The sequence below is a fragment of the Phalacrocorax carbo genome, chromosome 7 (assembly GCF_963921805.1).
Source record: "Phalacrocorax carbo chromosome 7, bPhaCar2.1, whole genome shotgun sequence".
NCBI classification, from domain to species: Eukaryota; Metazoa; Chordata; class Aves; order Suliformes; family Phalacrocoracidae; genus Phalacrocorax; species Phalacrocorax carbo.
In genome coordinates this window covers 11,112,738-11,130,327 of record NC_087519.1, presented here as the reverse complement: position 1 = coordinate 11,130,327, position 17,590 = coordinate 11,112,738, and the positions used below count along the sequence as shown (strand labels likewise).

Sequence of the window (17,590 nt, the reverse complement as noted above, 5' to 3'; positions counted from 1 at the left end):
ATTGTTTTTCTGCTAACATGCTTTTCATGTTGTGATGAAGCTGGAGTACTGTGCTCTATCTAACATTTTTGTACTGAAGTCCTTGAAAATCCATTAAACTGAACTGCTACTTAGCTGGTATATTACTTCCCTGGGGCATAAATCATATGCTACATCAGCTTAGTAGACAGATACTTAACTTGAATTAAATTGGAAGGCACACATTGTGGTATATGATTGGACTTGCCATGCATATTAATCTGACAAACATGTATTTACAACACATTAAGAATGCAGATAGTTTTTCTCACTTTATCTGCTTTTCCCATCTTTTTCCCTAAAAGAGCAGTTTTGGAAACTAACACTCTCAAGACTCTGCCCAATTTTCCCCTTCCAACAAGAACAAATAAAAAAGCCACAAAACTATGGGAAGCAAACTGCCTTCACTGTGCTGGTCCTTTTTAATAGAATTTACTTTGGGCAGGATAGTGCCGTTGTGCATAACTAGAAAGCTTTAGGTGACTGGACCTTTATCTTTTGTCTGGTCCTCCTTTTAAAAATAAGATATTCAGGGAGTTCCAGGAAGAGTGTGGTATTTTGTAATCTTTGGCATTTAAGGTAGATAATTTTGAAGTTTTCTTCATCTTCATTACACAAAACAGTTTGTCCACATTATGCTCCCAATTTTAGCAAGCACACAGGCTTAGTTAGGGAATGGCTGACTTAAGTCTAGATAATGCTGATTTGCATTAAGAAGTGTACATAAGAGCAGAGTTCTTATTTTTCTCTTAAAGTGGTTCTTCATGCCAAGGAACTCTAAAATTAATAGTTCCTCTGTACCTGGAAGATTAGTGTTGTATTTCTAATTATGTTCAAGTAATTTCTTTGAGGCTGTCCATCTCTGTTTTCTCATCTTCCTGGCCTTCACAACTCAGACTTTGCAGAAAGCTCACTTTCTAAGGCTGCTGCTGTTTATATATAAATATGGAACAATTACTTTCCAGTCTCCTGGTGGCTTTGATTAAATAGAATAGTGGCATGTTATTATGAAGTTTGGTTGAACTTTGTCACAGCCTTGTATCAAATGATCCCCATGAATTTTAGACTAAACTACATTTTAAAATTTATCTGAAATTACAATAACAGTTTAAATCCATGGATGAAATTGTTAACCTGTACCTTGGAAGGAATGACCAGCGATTAATATTTCTAATTTTTTGTCATAGGGAAACTCTACATTTTAACAATTGCTGTGATTTGATAATTACAAGTGAGTTGGATGGCAATAGTTAATATGAATCCTGGGTGTCAAGGGAAAAAAAAAAGTTAAAGTAGTTTGCATTGGGTAGTGGTTTCAGGGTGTGCTAATGGGATTCCTTTTGGGTCAAACTGAACCAGAAGATGTGCCCCAGCACCATACCTACTGTGCTTCAGTCACTAAGAGATACTCAGTCCATGGGGTTGACTAGAGCTAGATTAAAATAAGCCCCTCTCCTTCACATATGCTTTATGCGGGCACTCGGTCCTGCACACCATTTTTATCTGCAGATTCAGTCCTACTCGGCTGTGCTCCTTGCTAATGTCAGCATTAGCCGGGAAACACTTAATAATCATCCCTCTTACTTTCAGTAATAAAATAAAATATAAAATCCTTAAATGCCACAACTTCAACTCGGGCAGATGCTTCTAGTCGGAGTATTATACAGAGGAATGAAATCGGGCAGCAGTAAAAATGACAACATGCAACTCTTGGTGGAGGGAGATCTAAAAACCAGAGGCTTGGATATAAGCTATTCATTTTGTCTTCTGCAGTTGGAAGTGGAAGAATGATTTAGTCTTTAAGCACTTAGTTGGGGAGTGACAAGTAAGGCAACAATCACGACCTGAGATCAAAGTTGTGCTCAGAGCATAAGCTTTTGGATAAGAACAGTACCATTTTACACTTCCCAGAACCTACATACATTATCTACTTGTCAGGGTAGTTCTCCTTGATCACATAGGTAGAATGAGGTAGCATGGAAGAACTTATTTTTTTCAGTTTCTGACTAATAAGTTATACGTATTGATTAACTGATACCTGGAAAGATTTTCAAACACCAATCTGTTTCCAACTTATAAATTTTCTTCTTTGTCAGTACGGTAGTACACACCTCCTTGCTACCTGGTATATTGATTTCAATGAATTTTATGCAGTGATTATTATTATATCTGGTTTGGCTACATTATCACCTTCTACTGTCTTCATATCCTTAAGAAGATCATAAAAGTTGGTTTAAAATGCCTGTTCTAAATCTTAAGTGTACTTGTAATTTGATACGTTTAACTTAAAGCTATTAACATTAAACTGGCCATTGAACAGACTTAAAACACCAGCATGAAATGTAATTGTTTTCTGAAACTTGCACTTGTAATCTTTAGTTTAAAATGTGAATTTATATCAGATTAGCTAAGTCATTCAGAGATGATCCCATTATACTATAAACCAACAGACTGTTGAAATTTGAATTACGTTTAAGCAAAAGTGCCCATAGAAATATAAAAGCCTCACAAGGAACATTGGTAGATTCCTCAGTGGGGAATAAAGTTGACTAAGTGGAAACAGTACATTTTGTGTTCATTACAATATATGAATGAAAGTGCATTGGACACATACAGCTTATTTGAAATGTTTCTCTGCTTCTTTGACTAGTTGATACAGAAGAGTTCTTTGAGTTATTTGAAGCTGCTTTTTTTTTTTACCTGGACATCCTGATTTGGGTTGTTTATCAGCTGTAATTACTTGGCTTCAACATCGGTTTGCCATGTTAACTCATAGTGTGTTCTTAGATTTTTATTTTTAATTAAGTGCTTTGCTACATTCTTCCTTACTTTAGTTATACTAGGTAGGTAGCATTACCTATTGCTGTAGCTAGCAGATCAGTTTCCATTGTAACTTCCTGTGTAAACTTATAAAACATTCATCTTTTGCATTGAATTTTTCCATGCTTGGAAGCCAGATTTCGCTTGCCTTAATCTAGCAAGCATTCTTCTGCTTCTCCAGTGGCTGGTTGCTCATTAGCTTTTAATATGAACATTGAATATGTGTGAAAGAAGCCCTTAGTTTTTCATGTCGTATTTATTAAATTGTTATCTCAGCTTCAAATATTTTAATCTTTTATGTTCAAAGCATAATACTGATGAATGTCCAAAGACTTCCTATTTTAGATGTTTAGCTACTTATCCTACTGATAAATTTGTTTATGGGAAATTAGGCAACAGTGTGATACATACATTTATCTAAGAAGTGTGGTAGGGTATTTGGATATTGGAATTTGGGTTCTCTCCTGTGCGTCAGTTAGGTAGCTCTGTCAAAAATATTGTTATAAATTGCTAGCACTTAACACTATTCTTTTCTAAAGTATTTTACAAATATGAATTAAACTTTACACCATTCATATAGGTCAGTTGGTATTGTAATTGTTTTACACTGGGGAAACTGAGGCAGAAATGTTAAGTACTTTAACCCAGGCCACTCAAGATTTAGAATGCTTATCTCTCATCCATTAGTCCTGTGCTGAAATCATAGGATTACATCATTGCCATATTGCCTCACACAGGATCTATCGATAGCCCATTGAAACCAGTGTGGAAAAATGCCAAATTATGTCAGCCAGCTTCATGTCTGGGTTATACTTAACATGTTAAGGTTTGCATCAGCTGCAGCCAGCTTGCATTCAGCATGAAGCATAACTGTGGACCTCTCTTGGTTGCTTTACGGGGGAACTATTGTTATCAAATGTAGATTTATTCTCCATATTTTATGATTTAATTCTCCATAAAAAAGTCAGTTGGCTAAAGTGTGCAAGTGAGACCACTGCTATAACAGACTTTATAGAAATGTCATGATAATATGATGTGAATATGAGTTACTTGTATGCAGGCCTGATGAAAAAATCCTCTTTAAAATCTTGTTCATTCTTGCATGCTAAAATATGACCTTTTACCCTAGTCTAGACATGTCCTTTGCAAGCTATTTCTAGTTTATATGAGGATTGCTTGATTTAAAACAAGTATGTTAATCTAATGCTGTCATGAACGATGGGGTTTGCAGTCTGAGAAGCTGACAGCTTCTTCTTTGCAGAACAGAGTAAGCAAAAGCAACGTAAGCTTCTTCAGACCCCTACTGTGAATGACATGTCATCTGTTCCTTATGAGATAAGCTGTGAGCTTCAGAAAGTGAACTTACTGCAGAAGAGAAACTTCAGAAGGTCTTGCCTTCCTTTTCCACCACAAACTGGGTAAATTATGTAGATTACTTTTGAAATCTCTATTTATCTGGCACTGAGATTATGCAACTATTTTTGGTACAGTTCTAGTCAACAGTGTGGAAAATGGTCAATGGCAATTGCTAGCTTTCATGTAAAATTACTATGTATATGTCAAAATATAACAAACAGTTTGAATAAACCCCACTTATTAAGTTGGCTTATTGGGAAATGTCCAGCAGTAACTTGTACATTTCAGGACTTGTTTTCCTGCCTGACAGGTTTCAACCTCTTGGAAGGTAATTTTCATCTCCTTGCCCTTTCCACTCCTGCCACAGCTGGACTCAATATTCTGCATTCAAAAGATGATTGCTTATTTTCTCTAGTATGCAAACCAGTTAGCTTCTCAGGGCAGAGTTACAGTGTAGTAGGAATAAGGGCATAAAAGTCTGTGCAGTACAATTGCTGTGTATCTGGGATGCTTTAGATCTACAATGCAATGACAGTGTATTCAGCCAGCATGTGTTCAGCATGTCTAGCACATTTCAGGTGTTATGATTAGTGAACATCCATAGATCAGTTAAGCAAAAGCCATTTGTCTAATAAAGACCCAGGTATCAGACAGCCCAGCTGGAGGTACTGACTCTGATTCTGACAGAATTAGCTCCTCTGTAGCTTGAAATGGGCCCTGCTTCCTCTCCCAGTCTGTTCTGAAATGCTCTTCACCAATTATGAATAGCGCACAGAACTAATATGGACCACTGCCTGGCGTTCACCCTAATCATTCCCTGTGCCCTTCCGATTTCTTTTTTGTGTCAATATCTTCCTGCAGGCTAAGAAAATAATTCACTGTGTCATGGCTTCATAGGCTACCCTACTTTGAGGAGGCTGGACTAGATGAGCTCTCAAGGTGTCTGCCAAGCTGAGTTATTCTATGATTCTATGTCCTTCTGTAAGAATAAATATACTGTATTTAATCAAAATCCCATTATTCACAGCAGCAGGTAACTGTCTAGTGAAGTCTGTAAGGAAAAAGGAAGTGTAGCTTACTGTTGCTTTCCCAGTATGGTTTTCACAGTGTCTTTCAGCAGTGATAGTTGATAAGCCAGATATAGTATCTTTTTGTTTAATAGATGATTCTGCTATTGAGGCATCTCGTTTGGTTTTGGACCCCTTTAAGCATTTGGCATATCCTCATCACAGACCTCTGTAGCAAAGTATCCACCCAGAAATACTGCCTGAAAACACATAACATTTTTTTTTCCCCAGAAGTTTGTGTCTAGTCTTTGTAATTATATGCATAGAGTGGTTTTTTTTTTTTTTAAAATTCTGACTTGTGTTTGTAGTAGCTGTAATGTGACCTTTCTGAATCTCTTACAGACAAGAGCAGAGCAATCCCAAGGTGCATACTTCTTGCCTGAGTTTGCACTTTCTCCACAGGGGAGTTTTCTTGAGGATACCACGGGGGAACAATTCCTCACTTACCGTTACGATGACCAGGTCAGTATGCCATATGTGAAAATGATAGAGATTGTCAAATTCATGTAACTCTGAGATATAGATTACTGTGAAACAAATTAAGATACAAAGTGTCTGTTATCTTCTGAAGACATATCAAATTTATAGCAAACTGAATATCACACTATATAAGATTAAAATTAAGGCACTTAATTGTAGAAATAATAGATCAAAATGACATATGGAAAAGAGTAATAGGATGTAGTAAAGATGAAAGCAACAATGTTTTAGTGATGTATTAATAGATGTTTATATTTATTTTGTAAAATATGTAGAACTAGAGGTTGTCCTTTCTGTGAATTGTTTGAGCTATCCTAAATGGTTTTATTTCATGGATAAGTCGGTATAAGGCAGATCTTGCATTTCCCAGCTTGTGAAAAGTCAGCACACTTTATTAGTTCATGAAGTTTTCAGAAGGGAAGGTTGAGTGAATGATAAACAAACAAATGCAAAGTGTAATAATGGATGAAGCAGAGTGTTTAGAAAGCAACAAATTATGTATTTTAAAGTTAAAGATCTCTAATGCTTTCTCCAGACCCATAGAAACATTATGTTAAACATGGAATATAGATATAAATGTAAAGAAAGCAACATGAAAGAAATGCTGTTAATCTTGGCAAAAGATCTGAAGTAAACCTAGGAAATGTGTGGCATGCTGTGGAAATTTACTCATAACAAAATGTGTTCCAGAAGTCAGTTGAACTTCACATCAAAACTGTCTGAATTACATTCATAGACACTTACAGTACATTTCTTAATGTAAGAGGAGGGAATTTGTTGGGAAACACTCCCTGTAGAATTGAGAGAAGAGCCAAACTTGCCCTGCAGTCACAAGGTATGGTTCTGTCAAAGTGATTGGCAGCTTTATTTTGAAAGATGGTCTCCTTGCAGGAGCTACTTTGAGAAAAATAGTTTGCTCATCACTACTCTAAAGAGAAGAGAACTGAGATGAGTCTATTAAAGCTTTAGACTCAGTATCTTTTTAGGAAGACAAACGGAAGCACAAAAGATACAGTAGAAAGCATGCAGAGCTACTGTAAATGATTTTAATTTAGTTTAAATATGTTTATGAAAATTCATACTTTTTCTACCCTAGAGGGTCTTGACTATCAACAAAAAAGGTACTTCGATAAGATGTCCCCTGAACCATACACCTGGAAAAGCAAAAACTTACATGACAGGAAGATGCAACTCAGGCTGCATTTAATGACAGTAGTTGGAAAACACTGTAAAGTTTATGTACTTTGATCAAAATAGTTTCCATTAAATTGAGCACATTTTAGAGAAGATGAGAAATCAGATATAACAAAGAGATAGTCTGAGTCTTTGAATAGAGTGTTTGGACTATGTGAATCACATAGCTGATTAAAAAATGAATGAAATCAACCCCCCCCCGCCCCCCCCAACCCTCAAATACCAGCGTAGCTCTATACAGAAGTCTGAATAGAGCTGAAATCAATTTGATGGAAAGTTTTCCATTAATTCTATTGGGATCTGAACTGGGTGTGGAATATGGTCAGCTTCTGTTCTTCCACAAATGTGATTCAGCTTTGAAGCCTGCTCTTCCCAGACAGTGAGCAGTATAAAATTAAGTTTGAATTGTTGGAACTGAAAATGGTGCTAACATCAGAATGTTGAAAATAAAAGCAACTGTATTAGTAGCAGTTTCTTTTGAAAGGAAATTCAGTCCTTAAGCATTATTTATTAAAAAATATAAATACATTGAATGCAGACAGGAACTCATCTATATCTCTAGTTTACTCCCCTGTAAGTAAACCAATAATTATTTGGTAAATAGAAATTTTATTCTCCTTAACTTTAACTTTTAACTTTCTAGGACATTAATCATAGGATTGTAATAATGTACAGTTATAATCTACTTAAGCTTTTGCTGAAATGTTCGTACAAAACTCAAGTTTATCATGTGGTCAAACTGAGCCAGAAAAATTGAATTTTTCTTGTTTTCTGTGTTTCGTTCTACTCTTTCATATGACATTCACTCTGTGAATGGAAGGAAGTCTTAAACCAGAGGGTGAAAACCCTTCATCAGATAATTTCTTGAATTTTTGTAAGCTGGCATGGATAAGCTTGATATGTGATAGTTGTGAAAAAGATATGCAGGCAAAGAAAAAGAGAGGAATGTACGTACATTGAAAGGACATTTTTAATTACATAATATATGCAACACAGAAATGAAATCAGTCTAGGAGGGTTGACACATAATAAAAAAAATGCAGTAGCACCTTCTCACACACCTTAATTCAATTTTAGCAATTCGCTTTCTATCCCGCCCCACTGTGAAGGGTTGCTGGCCTGTGGGGAATACATTCCTGCCTTTTCCCTGAACACCAGAATTGTCCTGTGGGCATCCCTACAGAGTCCTGGTGTTCCTGTATATCCTAAGTTACATTAATTTAGTTGTAAATTGGAAGAGTGAAATAACCTTGTCCACTTGACCACAACAAAACAGGAGATCAGTCTTATCTGACCTGCTGTGAAGATCGTACCTCCATCTGTATTCACGGAAGGGAGCGGAATAGATAAAAGGGGTGAGAGTTCCTAACAGTGTGGCACAGTGGTGGGAGAAGAGGGTGGGTCACAGCCTCTATTCTTTTGGCTAGCCGACAAGATGTCAAGACACTTGCAGGGAAAGCAGATCCTTCTGAATCTTCCCAAGTGTGCCCTTCCCCCCTTGCCCTGTTCCTCATATCCAGGCCAACAAAATTTCCAGTTTGTTGGGATAGATGGATATTATTTTTATATAACATCATCATCATTGTTGTGATCCAAGATTAGTTGCCTTACATCCTCCAAACACAGGAATGTTTCAAAGGGGTTTTCTTTGGCTGTTTTGTGTGATATTTTTCAAGCAGGGAGCCAGTTTAATCAGGATCATTCATTCCTTTGTTAGTAAGTAATCTCAGTAAAATAGAACTAGCTGTTTCTTAAATATTCAAAAGTATTTGCTATCTGAAAAGACGAGCTTACAGTTTGAAATGGAAGATGAGTAAATATTAATGGGAACACACTGTACTCTGTTCTAGCCCAGCAAAATTACATATGGATTCATGTCGAACATGCAAGGTTGTACATTTTGTTCTGGTTTAATCTGGCAGGACTGTGCTCTCATTTTTGTACAAGGTTGAACTAAACCCCTTTGCATATTCTGTTGTTATGTGTGTACTTCAGAATTACATGCAGAAGAAATTGTTTGGTTAGATATTTTCAAAATTCAGTGAATATATCTTTTTTTTTTTTTTTTTTTTTACCCCCTGTCTGACTATAGAAGAAAATACCTTATAAAACCTGATTAGATATTGCCACTTTTATTCCCTGAGGTGACATCTGGACAGAATGGTACATTATACTTTTGACACATTTACAGCTTTATCTTCAGGGAAAAAGAAAAACAGTGATTCAAAGCAAATACTTTTGAGGGCTCCCAAAGAACAGAAATGTAGAAATGTTTACATTGAGCATTTTCTTATAGCTCCTGCATTGTTCAGCAAGCTATGTCTTGCATCATTGTTGCAAACTGCATTTCTAAAATTCTACTGAGTCAGTGTAATTTAAATCTTAGTACCAAATAGATTTTGATGCATAGCCAAAGACTTCGTTTGCCATTAGAAATTTGAGACTGAAAAAAATATGTCCCTCTCCTATCATTCTTGAATGAGTTTTAAAATAAATATATAAGCAATAGCCCTTTACCCAACTTTGAGATATAAGTTGAACCTTCCCATAAGGAATAGTTTCCTAGTTTTCTTTCTGATTTCTTTTGGCTTTTCACCTTTTAATCTACTACAAGGAATTTTTTTCTTTTCCAGAATACTAGTAGTACTGGAAAGCTTTCTTGCAGAAATAAAATGTTCTTGTTTTCTGACACTTAAGGTATTGCTTCCAAGTATTAAAACCATTCCATATGACGGACCACCAACAAGGACAGCAGTGAAAACTGGGTTAGGCTGAATATCTCTGAAGTACCTTTCCCCTTTGATTGGCTGGCTGAAAGATACAGCTCTTGGGGTGGGGGGAAGAGAAGGAAAGGAAAAAGAAAAAGAGGTTATCTTCTAGGTGAGAAAAAGTTTGCTTGAGCAGTTGGCTTTCTAGCTGATCTTGCTTCTTCTAAATTTTATGATGTTTACTAGTTTAAACTCATAACAAGGATACGCTGATTCTGGAATTAGACATATGGCACTAAGTAGTCCAGTCCTGGAAAAGAAAGGTAATGTTTCTAAACAAACATTAAAAAAAATGCAGCCAGGAGGAGTGGTAAATATGGGCATACTGAAACCACTCAGCAAGGAATTAAAATAATGAAAATCTGCACTTTCAGACTTGTGAGTGTTTAGCTGTGCAAGGTAAGATAGAAATGAGTAAGTCTGTTTTCAACTATATATGCAAGTTCTAATACACAAGTTGAGGCTGTTAGAGTCCTTTTAGTAACTAGCCTTTCTTTGGGTCTGCTAGAAAAGTCTGCTATAAACTGAATGCCAAAATTGGGAGAGTAAGTATTCTGATATATGTCTTGTCCTCCATGAAGAGAAATATTCTGGCTTGGTTTCTGCTCTTTTTTTTTTTTTGGGGGGGGGATGGGGGGTGGGGGGTGGGGTGGGAGGGGGGCGGGAAGAAGGATGGTATTTAAAGTATTAATAATAATTAAAAAAATAAAGGCAGTAGAACCCAGGATCTGGATGACTTAGAAAATTAATGTAGAAATAAACTGATGGAACTTATTATTCCACCTTTTCATTTTTAGTCAGCCAGCAATAAATGTTCGTGTTTGTTGTGTAAGTTTTTCATATCATATAAAGTAAACTATTATGTGGACAGAAGTTGTCATATGGATCCAGCTGTGCTGATGGCCATTTTCCCCCAATTTCTGCCCTGCTTTCCCCACTTCACCTGCTAATGATTGCCATCCTCCCTGGTCTGCCTGTGGAACTGTATGTGAGTCACTGCCTGGTTTTGAGTATCAACTGCTTGCTGGCTTCTGCTCCCACTCTGAGGCTTTTTATTCCATTGCCAACTAGTTTGCATGTAAACCACCAGTGAAACGGAGCTAGAAGTTTTTGGGCTTCAAGATGAGTCATGTAAAGGAGAAACTTATATCAAATTAACATATCAGTGAAGACAAGCTCTAATCCTGAGAAGGGAGTAAGATTTGTAGTTAGTGGCATGCCTGATACCCAAGTACATAAAGCTCAAACAACTCTCCTTTTGAGAAGGAGCCAGGAACTTGTGTTATACTGTGAAGTGACATTTTTGTTGATACCCTGAAGAAGCACTCAGAACTATTGAAAGGACTTAACATCTTGAATCTCAATGTCTAACTCTTCATTTAAAGAATCTTTTTGGAATGAAAAAAGCCATTCTCAAGTTCGGATAAACTATTTCAGGTGTTTTCCTACAAGGCAAACCTTCCACAAACAGTCCCGACTGTGCCATTTGTGTATTCTGAGAGTGAGTGAGCCGATAGACTTAATTTTATATAAGCACCAGAGGTGCAACTGCCAATACTTGGCTATCTGAATTTCAGTGTTATGTTAGAAATATTCCTCTTCAGCTGAGTAAGGGTCTGACCTTGCAGTCCTTAGTCAGCCAATGTGCTGATATCAGAATAACACAAATTCCAAAGTAGTTCCATTCTCTTAGCTGGGACATCTTGTTTAAGTAACAAATTATGAGGTCAGGTTTGTGGTACTCCATACCAATCCTTCAGGTGTTAATAAGGAGTTTTAAATCATGTTCAAAGAGTTGAGAGCCATGTGTTTGTAAGGCTGTGTGAAGATAAAATACATAATTTGGTGTTTTTGTGGAAATTTAATTGAAGGGGATGTTAGGCGCTCCCAAAAGAATTTTCAATTATTTTGCTTGTTTTTGAGACCCTTGTTTTCTGTTTGCAGATTTAATGTGGACCTCCATTTTTAGGATTTTTTTTAAAATATTACTCAGATAAGGAAGTTAGCCCTGTAATCAAGTGAAATGTGTTTCTGATTTGGAGTAGGAGGCGGGAAAAGGAGGCAGGGATTAAGAGCAAATGAAAAACACTTAGAATTTCAGGCAAAACTACTCTTTCAGAGACTGGTACTGCATAAGTCATTAGGCATGATCCTATTCAAACAATACTTTTGTTTAGGCTAATTGCTTGCTGAAAGTGCATGGCTAGCATAGACACAAGTAATTATATCATTAGTGATATATTCTTGTGTGTGATAGATCGCTAAGTGAACTGAAAACTGTTTTACCATACCTCTGTTTATTGGCAGACTGAATTGGGAACTGGCATTTTTAAAGCACCAACTAACATTTCAAGCTCAGGGTTTTGTTGTTCAGAGAAAATACTGGAAGTCGTGTGTGTGGTACATTTTTCTTTGTGTGCTAAGAACTACAGACTTCCTTGTTTTGTTTGTATTACTGCATTAGTCCCAACCCTGCCAAAGGTCGCTGTGTGTAAATCATACTTACAGAAGCCACTAGGTCTTCACCTCATGCAGGATAAGTGTCTTCACAGGGAATCTGTAATAATACAATTTCTGCAGAAAACACATTTTATATCATTTCAGTTTGGATCAAATACCTGCTATGAGGCTGTAATCCTATTCCACTGAATTCTGTGGTAAAACTCATTGGCCTGGATCCTTAGTCCTTATGTGGCTGTGAAAATACTGGCCTCAGCAGCTGGCAGAGGATTCCCAGTTAGAAGCAGCAGCCTGTCATTTTTAAGTTCCTCCCCTAAAATGACTTCTCAAGGAAGAAAGGAGAATGGACATAAACTTTCAGGTGTTTCTCTTATTCTTGGTCCACTGGGTGCTGGACAGATACTGAGGCTGCTCTAATGGATGATAAAAGGTTATACAGGGATGCATAAAGCTTGGCTATATACCCCTGCTTGGAGTAGTGTTGAGAGCAGCTTGGATGCAGTATGTGACTGAGACCACTGACCTGAGTGGAAAGAAGATTCAGATTAGAAGAAATACCTATTTGTAGGGACCTAAAGAAAAATAATATTTTCTACTAATGGAAAATAGAACTTAATTATTAAAACACATTACTTTCTGATATACTTATTTTCTTCCTTTTTTCTTGGAGATATCTTTGGGGCCACAATTACATGTTTATCCAGTTTGGGGTTGGTCTATATCAAAACAAAAATCTTTAAGATTTTTATAGTGTCTTTGCCATGCACATTTTTCACAAAGGATTTCATTTTTTAACTATGTTTGATGTTTCATGTTCTGAGGGTTTCCAGTTCCGAGTTCTCCCAAATAAAGTTTTCAGTTCCTAGCAATAAATTTAAGGTCTTTTTCTTTTTTTCCTTTCCTTTCCAGAAGCAGACAGAAGGATGTATACTCGGGCAAAATTTCTACTGTAAAGTCTTTAACTCAATTCTGCTACATTGAACTAGTAACAAGACACGTGATGAAATGAATTAACAATATATAGACTAGACGTTAATTTGACATTCGTTACTGGAGAACGATGATTAAATCCTGAGAGGCTGATACAATGTGATATGAATTTACCACTGACCTCCTCATGCCCCTAGTGCACCCCCAGCAGTTGGCACATGCACTTATCCAAGAATTTTGACATTGATAAAGGCTTAGCTTCAGACTTCTAAATTAAGACTGAAAGGTCTGGAGACAGCAGAAATGATCCCATGCTTACAGAGTTCTGACGCACCACTGCTATCATCTGTCAATAAGAGTTCACTGAGATACAGTAGAGAAGTGCTTCTAAATCAAAGAGATATATTTCAAGTACTCTAGGAAACACAATGATTGGAACTGGAAAGCCATTATTCACATTGTACATGGATGGAAGAGAGGATGTTTTAGGCTGATAAAGTCCAGTGGTGAATTGATTAATCAAAGAACTAAGTCTTGTCACTGGTCTCAGTCAAGACTAGAAAAGAATGTATTTAGTTTTTCAAGAATATAGGTGAATTTATGGAACTTTTCAAGCTGTTCAATTTTAAGTTTTGCACAAATGAGAAGATAAAATTGTACTGTTGAATTTTTCATGAATGAAAAATGTGATAAATTGTTTTTTTTTTTCCTTCTGTCATGCTTCTGCCACAGATAATATTAAAAGACCCATCAGAGTTTTTGGCATCTTTTCTCTGTTAACATGAAAAATCTTAATGCAAAAATAAAATAAAATAAAATTCAGTTTATACTGGCTCTAAAATAATGCTGAGTAAAATGCTTGCTTGATAAAATGGATTGTTCTATGTAAAATGTTTCTGATGTCATTCTCTTGTTTTGTAAGGCAGTGGATAATTTCCATGGAATTTTCATTGTGGAGCGTGTGGGTGACATCCCTCATGTCCTTGACAGTCATCCTTTCAGGCCTGTCCAGCCTGGAAAACAGATTTATAGTACAGGCTGGATGTCACAACGACCTTTTTAGAGGAGATATACTTGGACCTAAATCTCTTCCAATTTGTATGCCACTAATGTAGAACATGCAGTGAAAAGCTTTCTTTTAAAAATCTGCATATCTTGGCTTTGTTTCTAGAAATAGTTCAAATGATGCTTGATATCATTAGCACTTGTGTAATGAACCAGCTTTGGGACAGCTAAAGAACAATCTCTTTACCACTTCAAACAGTTATTTCACTTCACACTGTTTCAAAATAACTGTCAGTGCTGCTGGTAAACCTAATTTATTTCTACTGACTATTAGACTTCAAAAGCTATTTGCTCACAAGGAAGAAAATTACATATATTAATTACCAATTTTGGCAGTAAGAGCAAAAATGGTAAATGTAGATTCTTGAAAGGATTGCTGCTGACAACTGCATTTATTATTTTCAGAGCTTTGAAAGTGTTACAAGTTGTGATACAGTAAGATCTGAAGCATTTTAATGCTCCTAATGTGAAACGAACTGTACCAGGCTTCAGAACACATATTAGTAATGTGTTGTAGATAAAATGACAAATAAAAGGGGACTGTCTTTTCTGTTTCCTAGCTTTCAGCACTGTCTTTTCTGATATCTGACTCAATAAAAGTGTGTTTAGATGATGTAGTCAAATGATCCGGCTGCAGCAAGGGCAGGAGCTCCTCTCCTTTAGCAACTGCATTCTAAATCTTTACGCTGTTTTATAAACAACTGTCTCAGTTTGCATAGGCAAGTTATGCCCTTGTTACTTGGTTATGTTAAGAGACTGATAAGGTAATGATCGATGAAAAGAAAGAAGGGCAAATATCTCTGAACAAAGGAAAATGCTGTTATTCACAGTTGTTTTTCAGAAAGCAGGATTGATTTGCAGGGCAGGTCATAGAATGGGCAAGAATGACTGCTTCAGGATCAGAACAAAGCTAGGTAGAAGAAATAATATAAGAAATAATATTTTCAGGATCAGTTTGGCTTAAAAAAAAAGGGTATGTATATATTTCAGAGATAGAAGTAGCTGTAATACCTGATTAAGCATCCTGGTGCAGTGTTTCAGGTGTCAGGTTGCATGTGTAGCTTCCCACCAGCACTGTTGCTGAGCCTAGCCTTGGAGGCTTGTCAACACTTGACTTAAGGGTACAGAGGGTGACCGTGGTTTTCAGTAACAGAACTGGGAGAGTGTTTTGTATTAAAAAAAAAAAAAAAAAGGTATATGGAATTTATTATTCATTCTTTCATGTTATGAAAGCTCAGGGTTTCTTTTAGTTTTTCTTCTCCCTCTGTTTTATGTATTGAAGTTACTTGCTTTTCTGTTTGGGCCATAGCCTAAAAAAATTGCTTATTTTGTAATCCCTTTAAACCATTACTGTCAGGAAACCACTGAAGCTTTGGGTGCAACTTCCAGTATGCAGGATGTCCTGGGAATGTCAATAGATCTTCTTGCATGTCTGAAACTATTTAGAGGAATAAATACTTGCATGTGATTTGAGGCAATGGCTGAAGGTTCTCAATGCTTTCGTTGAGTGTTTAGTGTGGTCTTTGGTAAAGAGTAATACTATACTTGAACATTAGCCCTCAGTACTTTAATGCACTTGACACAAACTGTAGGTCCCACATTTTGTGGAATGATTGGCAGATCAAACATTCCTTTTCATTCCCTGTTCTCCCCACCCCCCTTTCCTATAGACAGACAACTGTTAAGCTGATTCTCAATCTAGAAGGAGTGGCAATCAGACTTCTGAGAATTGGAAATGACCTGGACTTTTTTTAATACTCTGAGACTATTGGACTTGACCTCTTGCCACTTGAGCCTGTGTAATCTAGCTCTGTAAAAATATCTTATTGCCCATAAATTTTTTTTTTTTAGTTTAAGATAAAGTATTTTAGTGCTTTGATGGTATAAGCCTTTGTTCAGTTAATAATTTTATGTTGCATAGAATACAAGGGAATTTAAAGAAAAGGCACCAAACCTTTAGCTGATTTGAAGGTTCATGAAGCAGACTAGAATATTTGCACATGGGTGAGACAAATTAGTAGTAATATGCTGCTGTATGATATGGGATGTTTTTGTAGCTTTTAAAATAACCCTTGGGAGATGGTTGAAATTGTAAATACAAGATGATATGTTCTCCTTTACCTGATTGTTTGGGCTTTGGTCCAAAAGTCATAGTAATTTCAATAGACTTTGGATCAGGCCTTCATTTATATTTTTTTTTTAATGCAAAAGAGACTTGCCATTGATTTCAGGCAGATTGGATTTTGGTACCCCAGAAGAAATACTGTAGAGTGTTAGACTAAGGCACTGCTGGAAAATGGGATAGAAGCCACTAAGCACAAACATCACTGCAGCCCCACTATTCTGCAGAGAGACAAGTTCAGTGGGTGTTTTGTTTTTTTTTTTCCAAATCTGGTGTCAAAAAGATGTGTGAAGACTTCCTGTATAGTAAACTTCATTAATTTGAACCAAATGCTGGCAGATTTGGTGAGGATCAGAGAGGTTTCTGAGACTTATACAAGCAAGCCTATTCACACACCATGAATGTTGAAATTAATTCTGTTTTTGAAATATTTGATCTCTGTTTCATTAACTATATTGTACTCAAATCACATCACAAAATATTGTCAAAATGTGGTTTACTATTATGCTGTCATGCCCCATCATTGCTAAAAACATGCACATTTGCTTAAATGTGTAGCATGTAGGTATGTCAATGATCTTCCTTTGTCTAAATGCTTTAGTTTTATATGGCATAAATCTGAAGAAACAAGCTGTGCTCTTTCAGACAGCTCATATAATGCCTCATAACATCAATACAACATATCATGGCAAAATAATATTACTTACAGTTCAGCAATTTTACTTACAAGAAATGCAGTGCGTTGGCTTGCATTTTTTTAAGTTGTTAACAGGTGATGTAAAATATGTTCAAATATCAGACTATAAACCATGAAATTTTACCACCTTTGAGTGCTGGCTTCTGAGGTAATTACCTGCATTAAGGTAATATTGCATTCTAATGTATTAAAGAGAATTATATCCTAAGTATCTTACTAAGTACAAGGGCTAAGTTTTAAACTAGCCCTGCTCTTTCTACTCCATTTGAAAAAGATTTTGTTCTTTTGCAGATATTTTTGTACTTTACAATGAACTTGCCAGTTAATGTTCATTCTTCTGCTCCTTCAATACTGAGGCTATAGGGTAGTCTGTTTTTCTCATATTTTCAGCTTTGCATTCTAATGAATGTGAGGCAAAGAAAAGGAGGGTGAAAATATTTCTTATAAATAGTGCCTTTTCTATGCAGTTAAGCTAATTCCTTTTAACGAAGACTATTGCCCAAAAATTAATTTTAAAAAGGGTGCCTTTAGAGTGTCAAAAGAGATTGCCATCTTATTAAGATATAATTGTGATTGAAATGATCTCCTGTACTTTGCTAGATGAGAGACTAAG

At 36.2% G+C, this 17,590-nt stretch overlaps 1 protein-coding gene across 5 annotated transcripts in view; it reads left to right on the top strand.

Annotated features, from left to right (window-relative positions):
- ADAMTSL3 (ADAMTS like 3) overlaps positions 1-17,590 on the top strand; it is a 193,064-nt gene that overhangs the window by 27,700 nt on the left and 147,774 nt on the right. For all 5 annotated transcript variants that reach the window (XM_064456285.1, XM_064456287.1, XM_064456283.1 and 2 more), the window contains exon 3: positions 5,604-5,723. In XM_064456285.1, the coding sequence (XP_064312355.1) occupies positions 5,604-5,723 (120 nt within the window). The remainder of the gene's footprint in view (positions 1-5,603; positions 5,724-17,590) is intronic.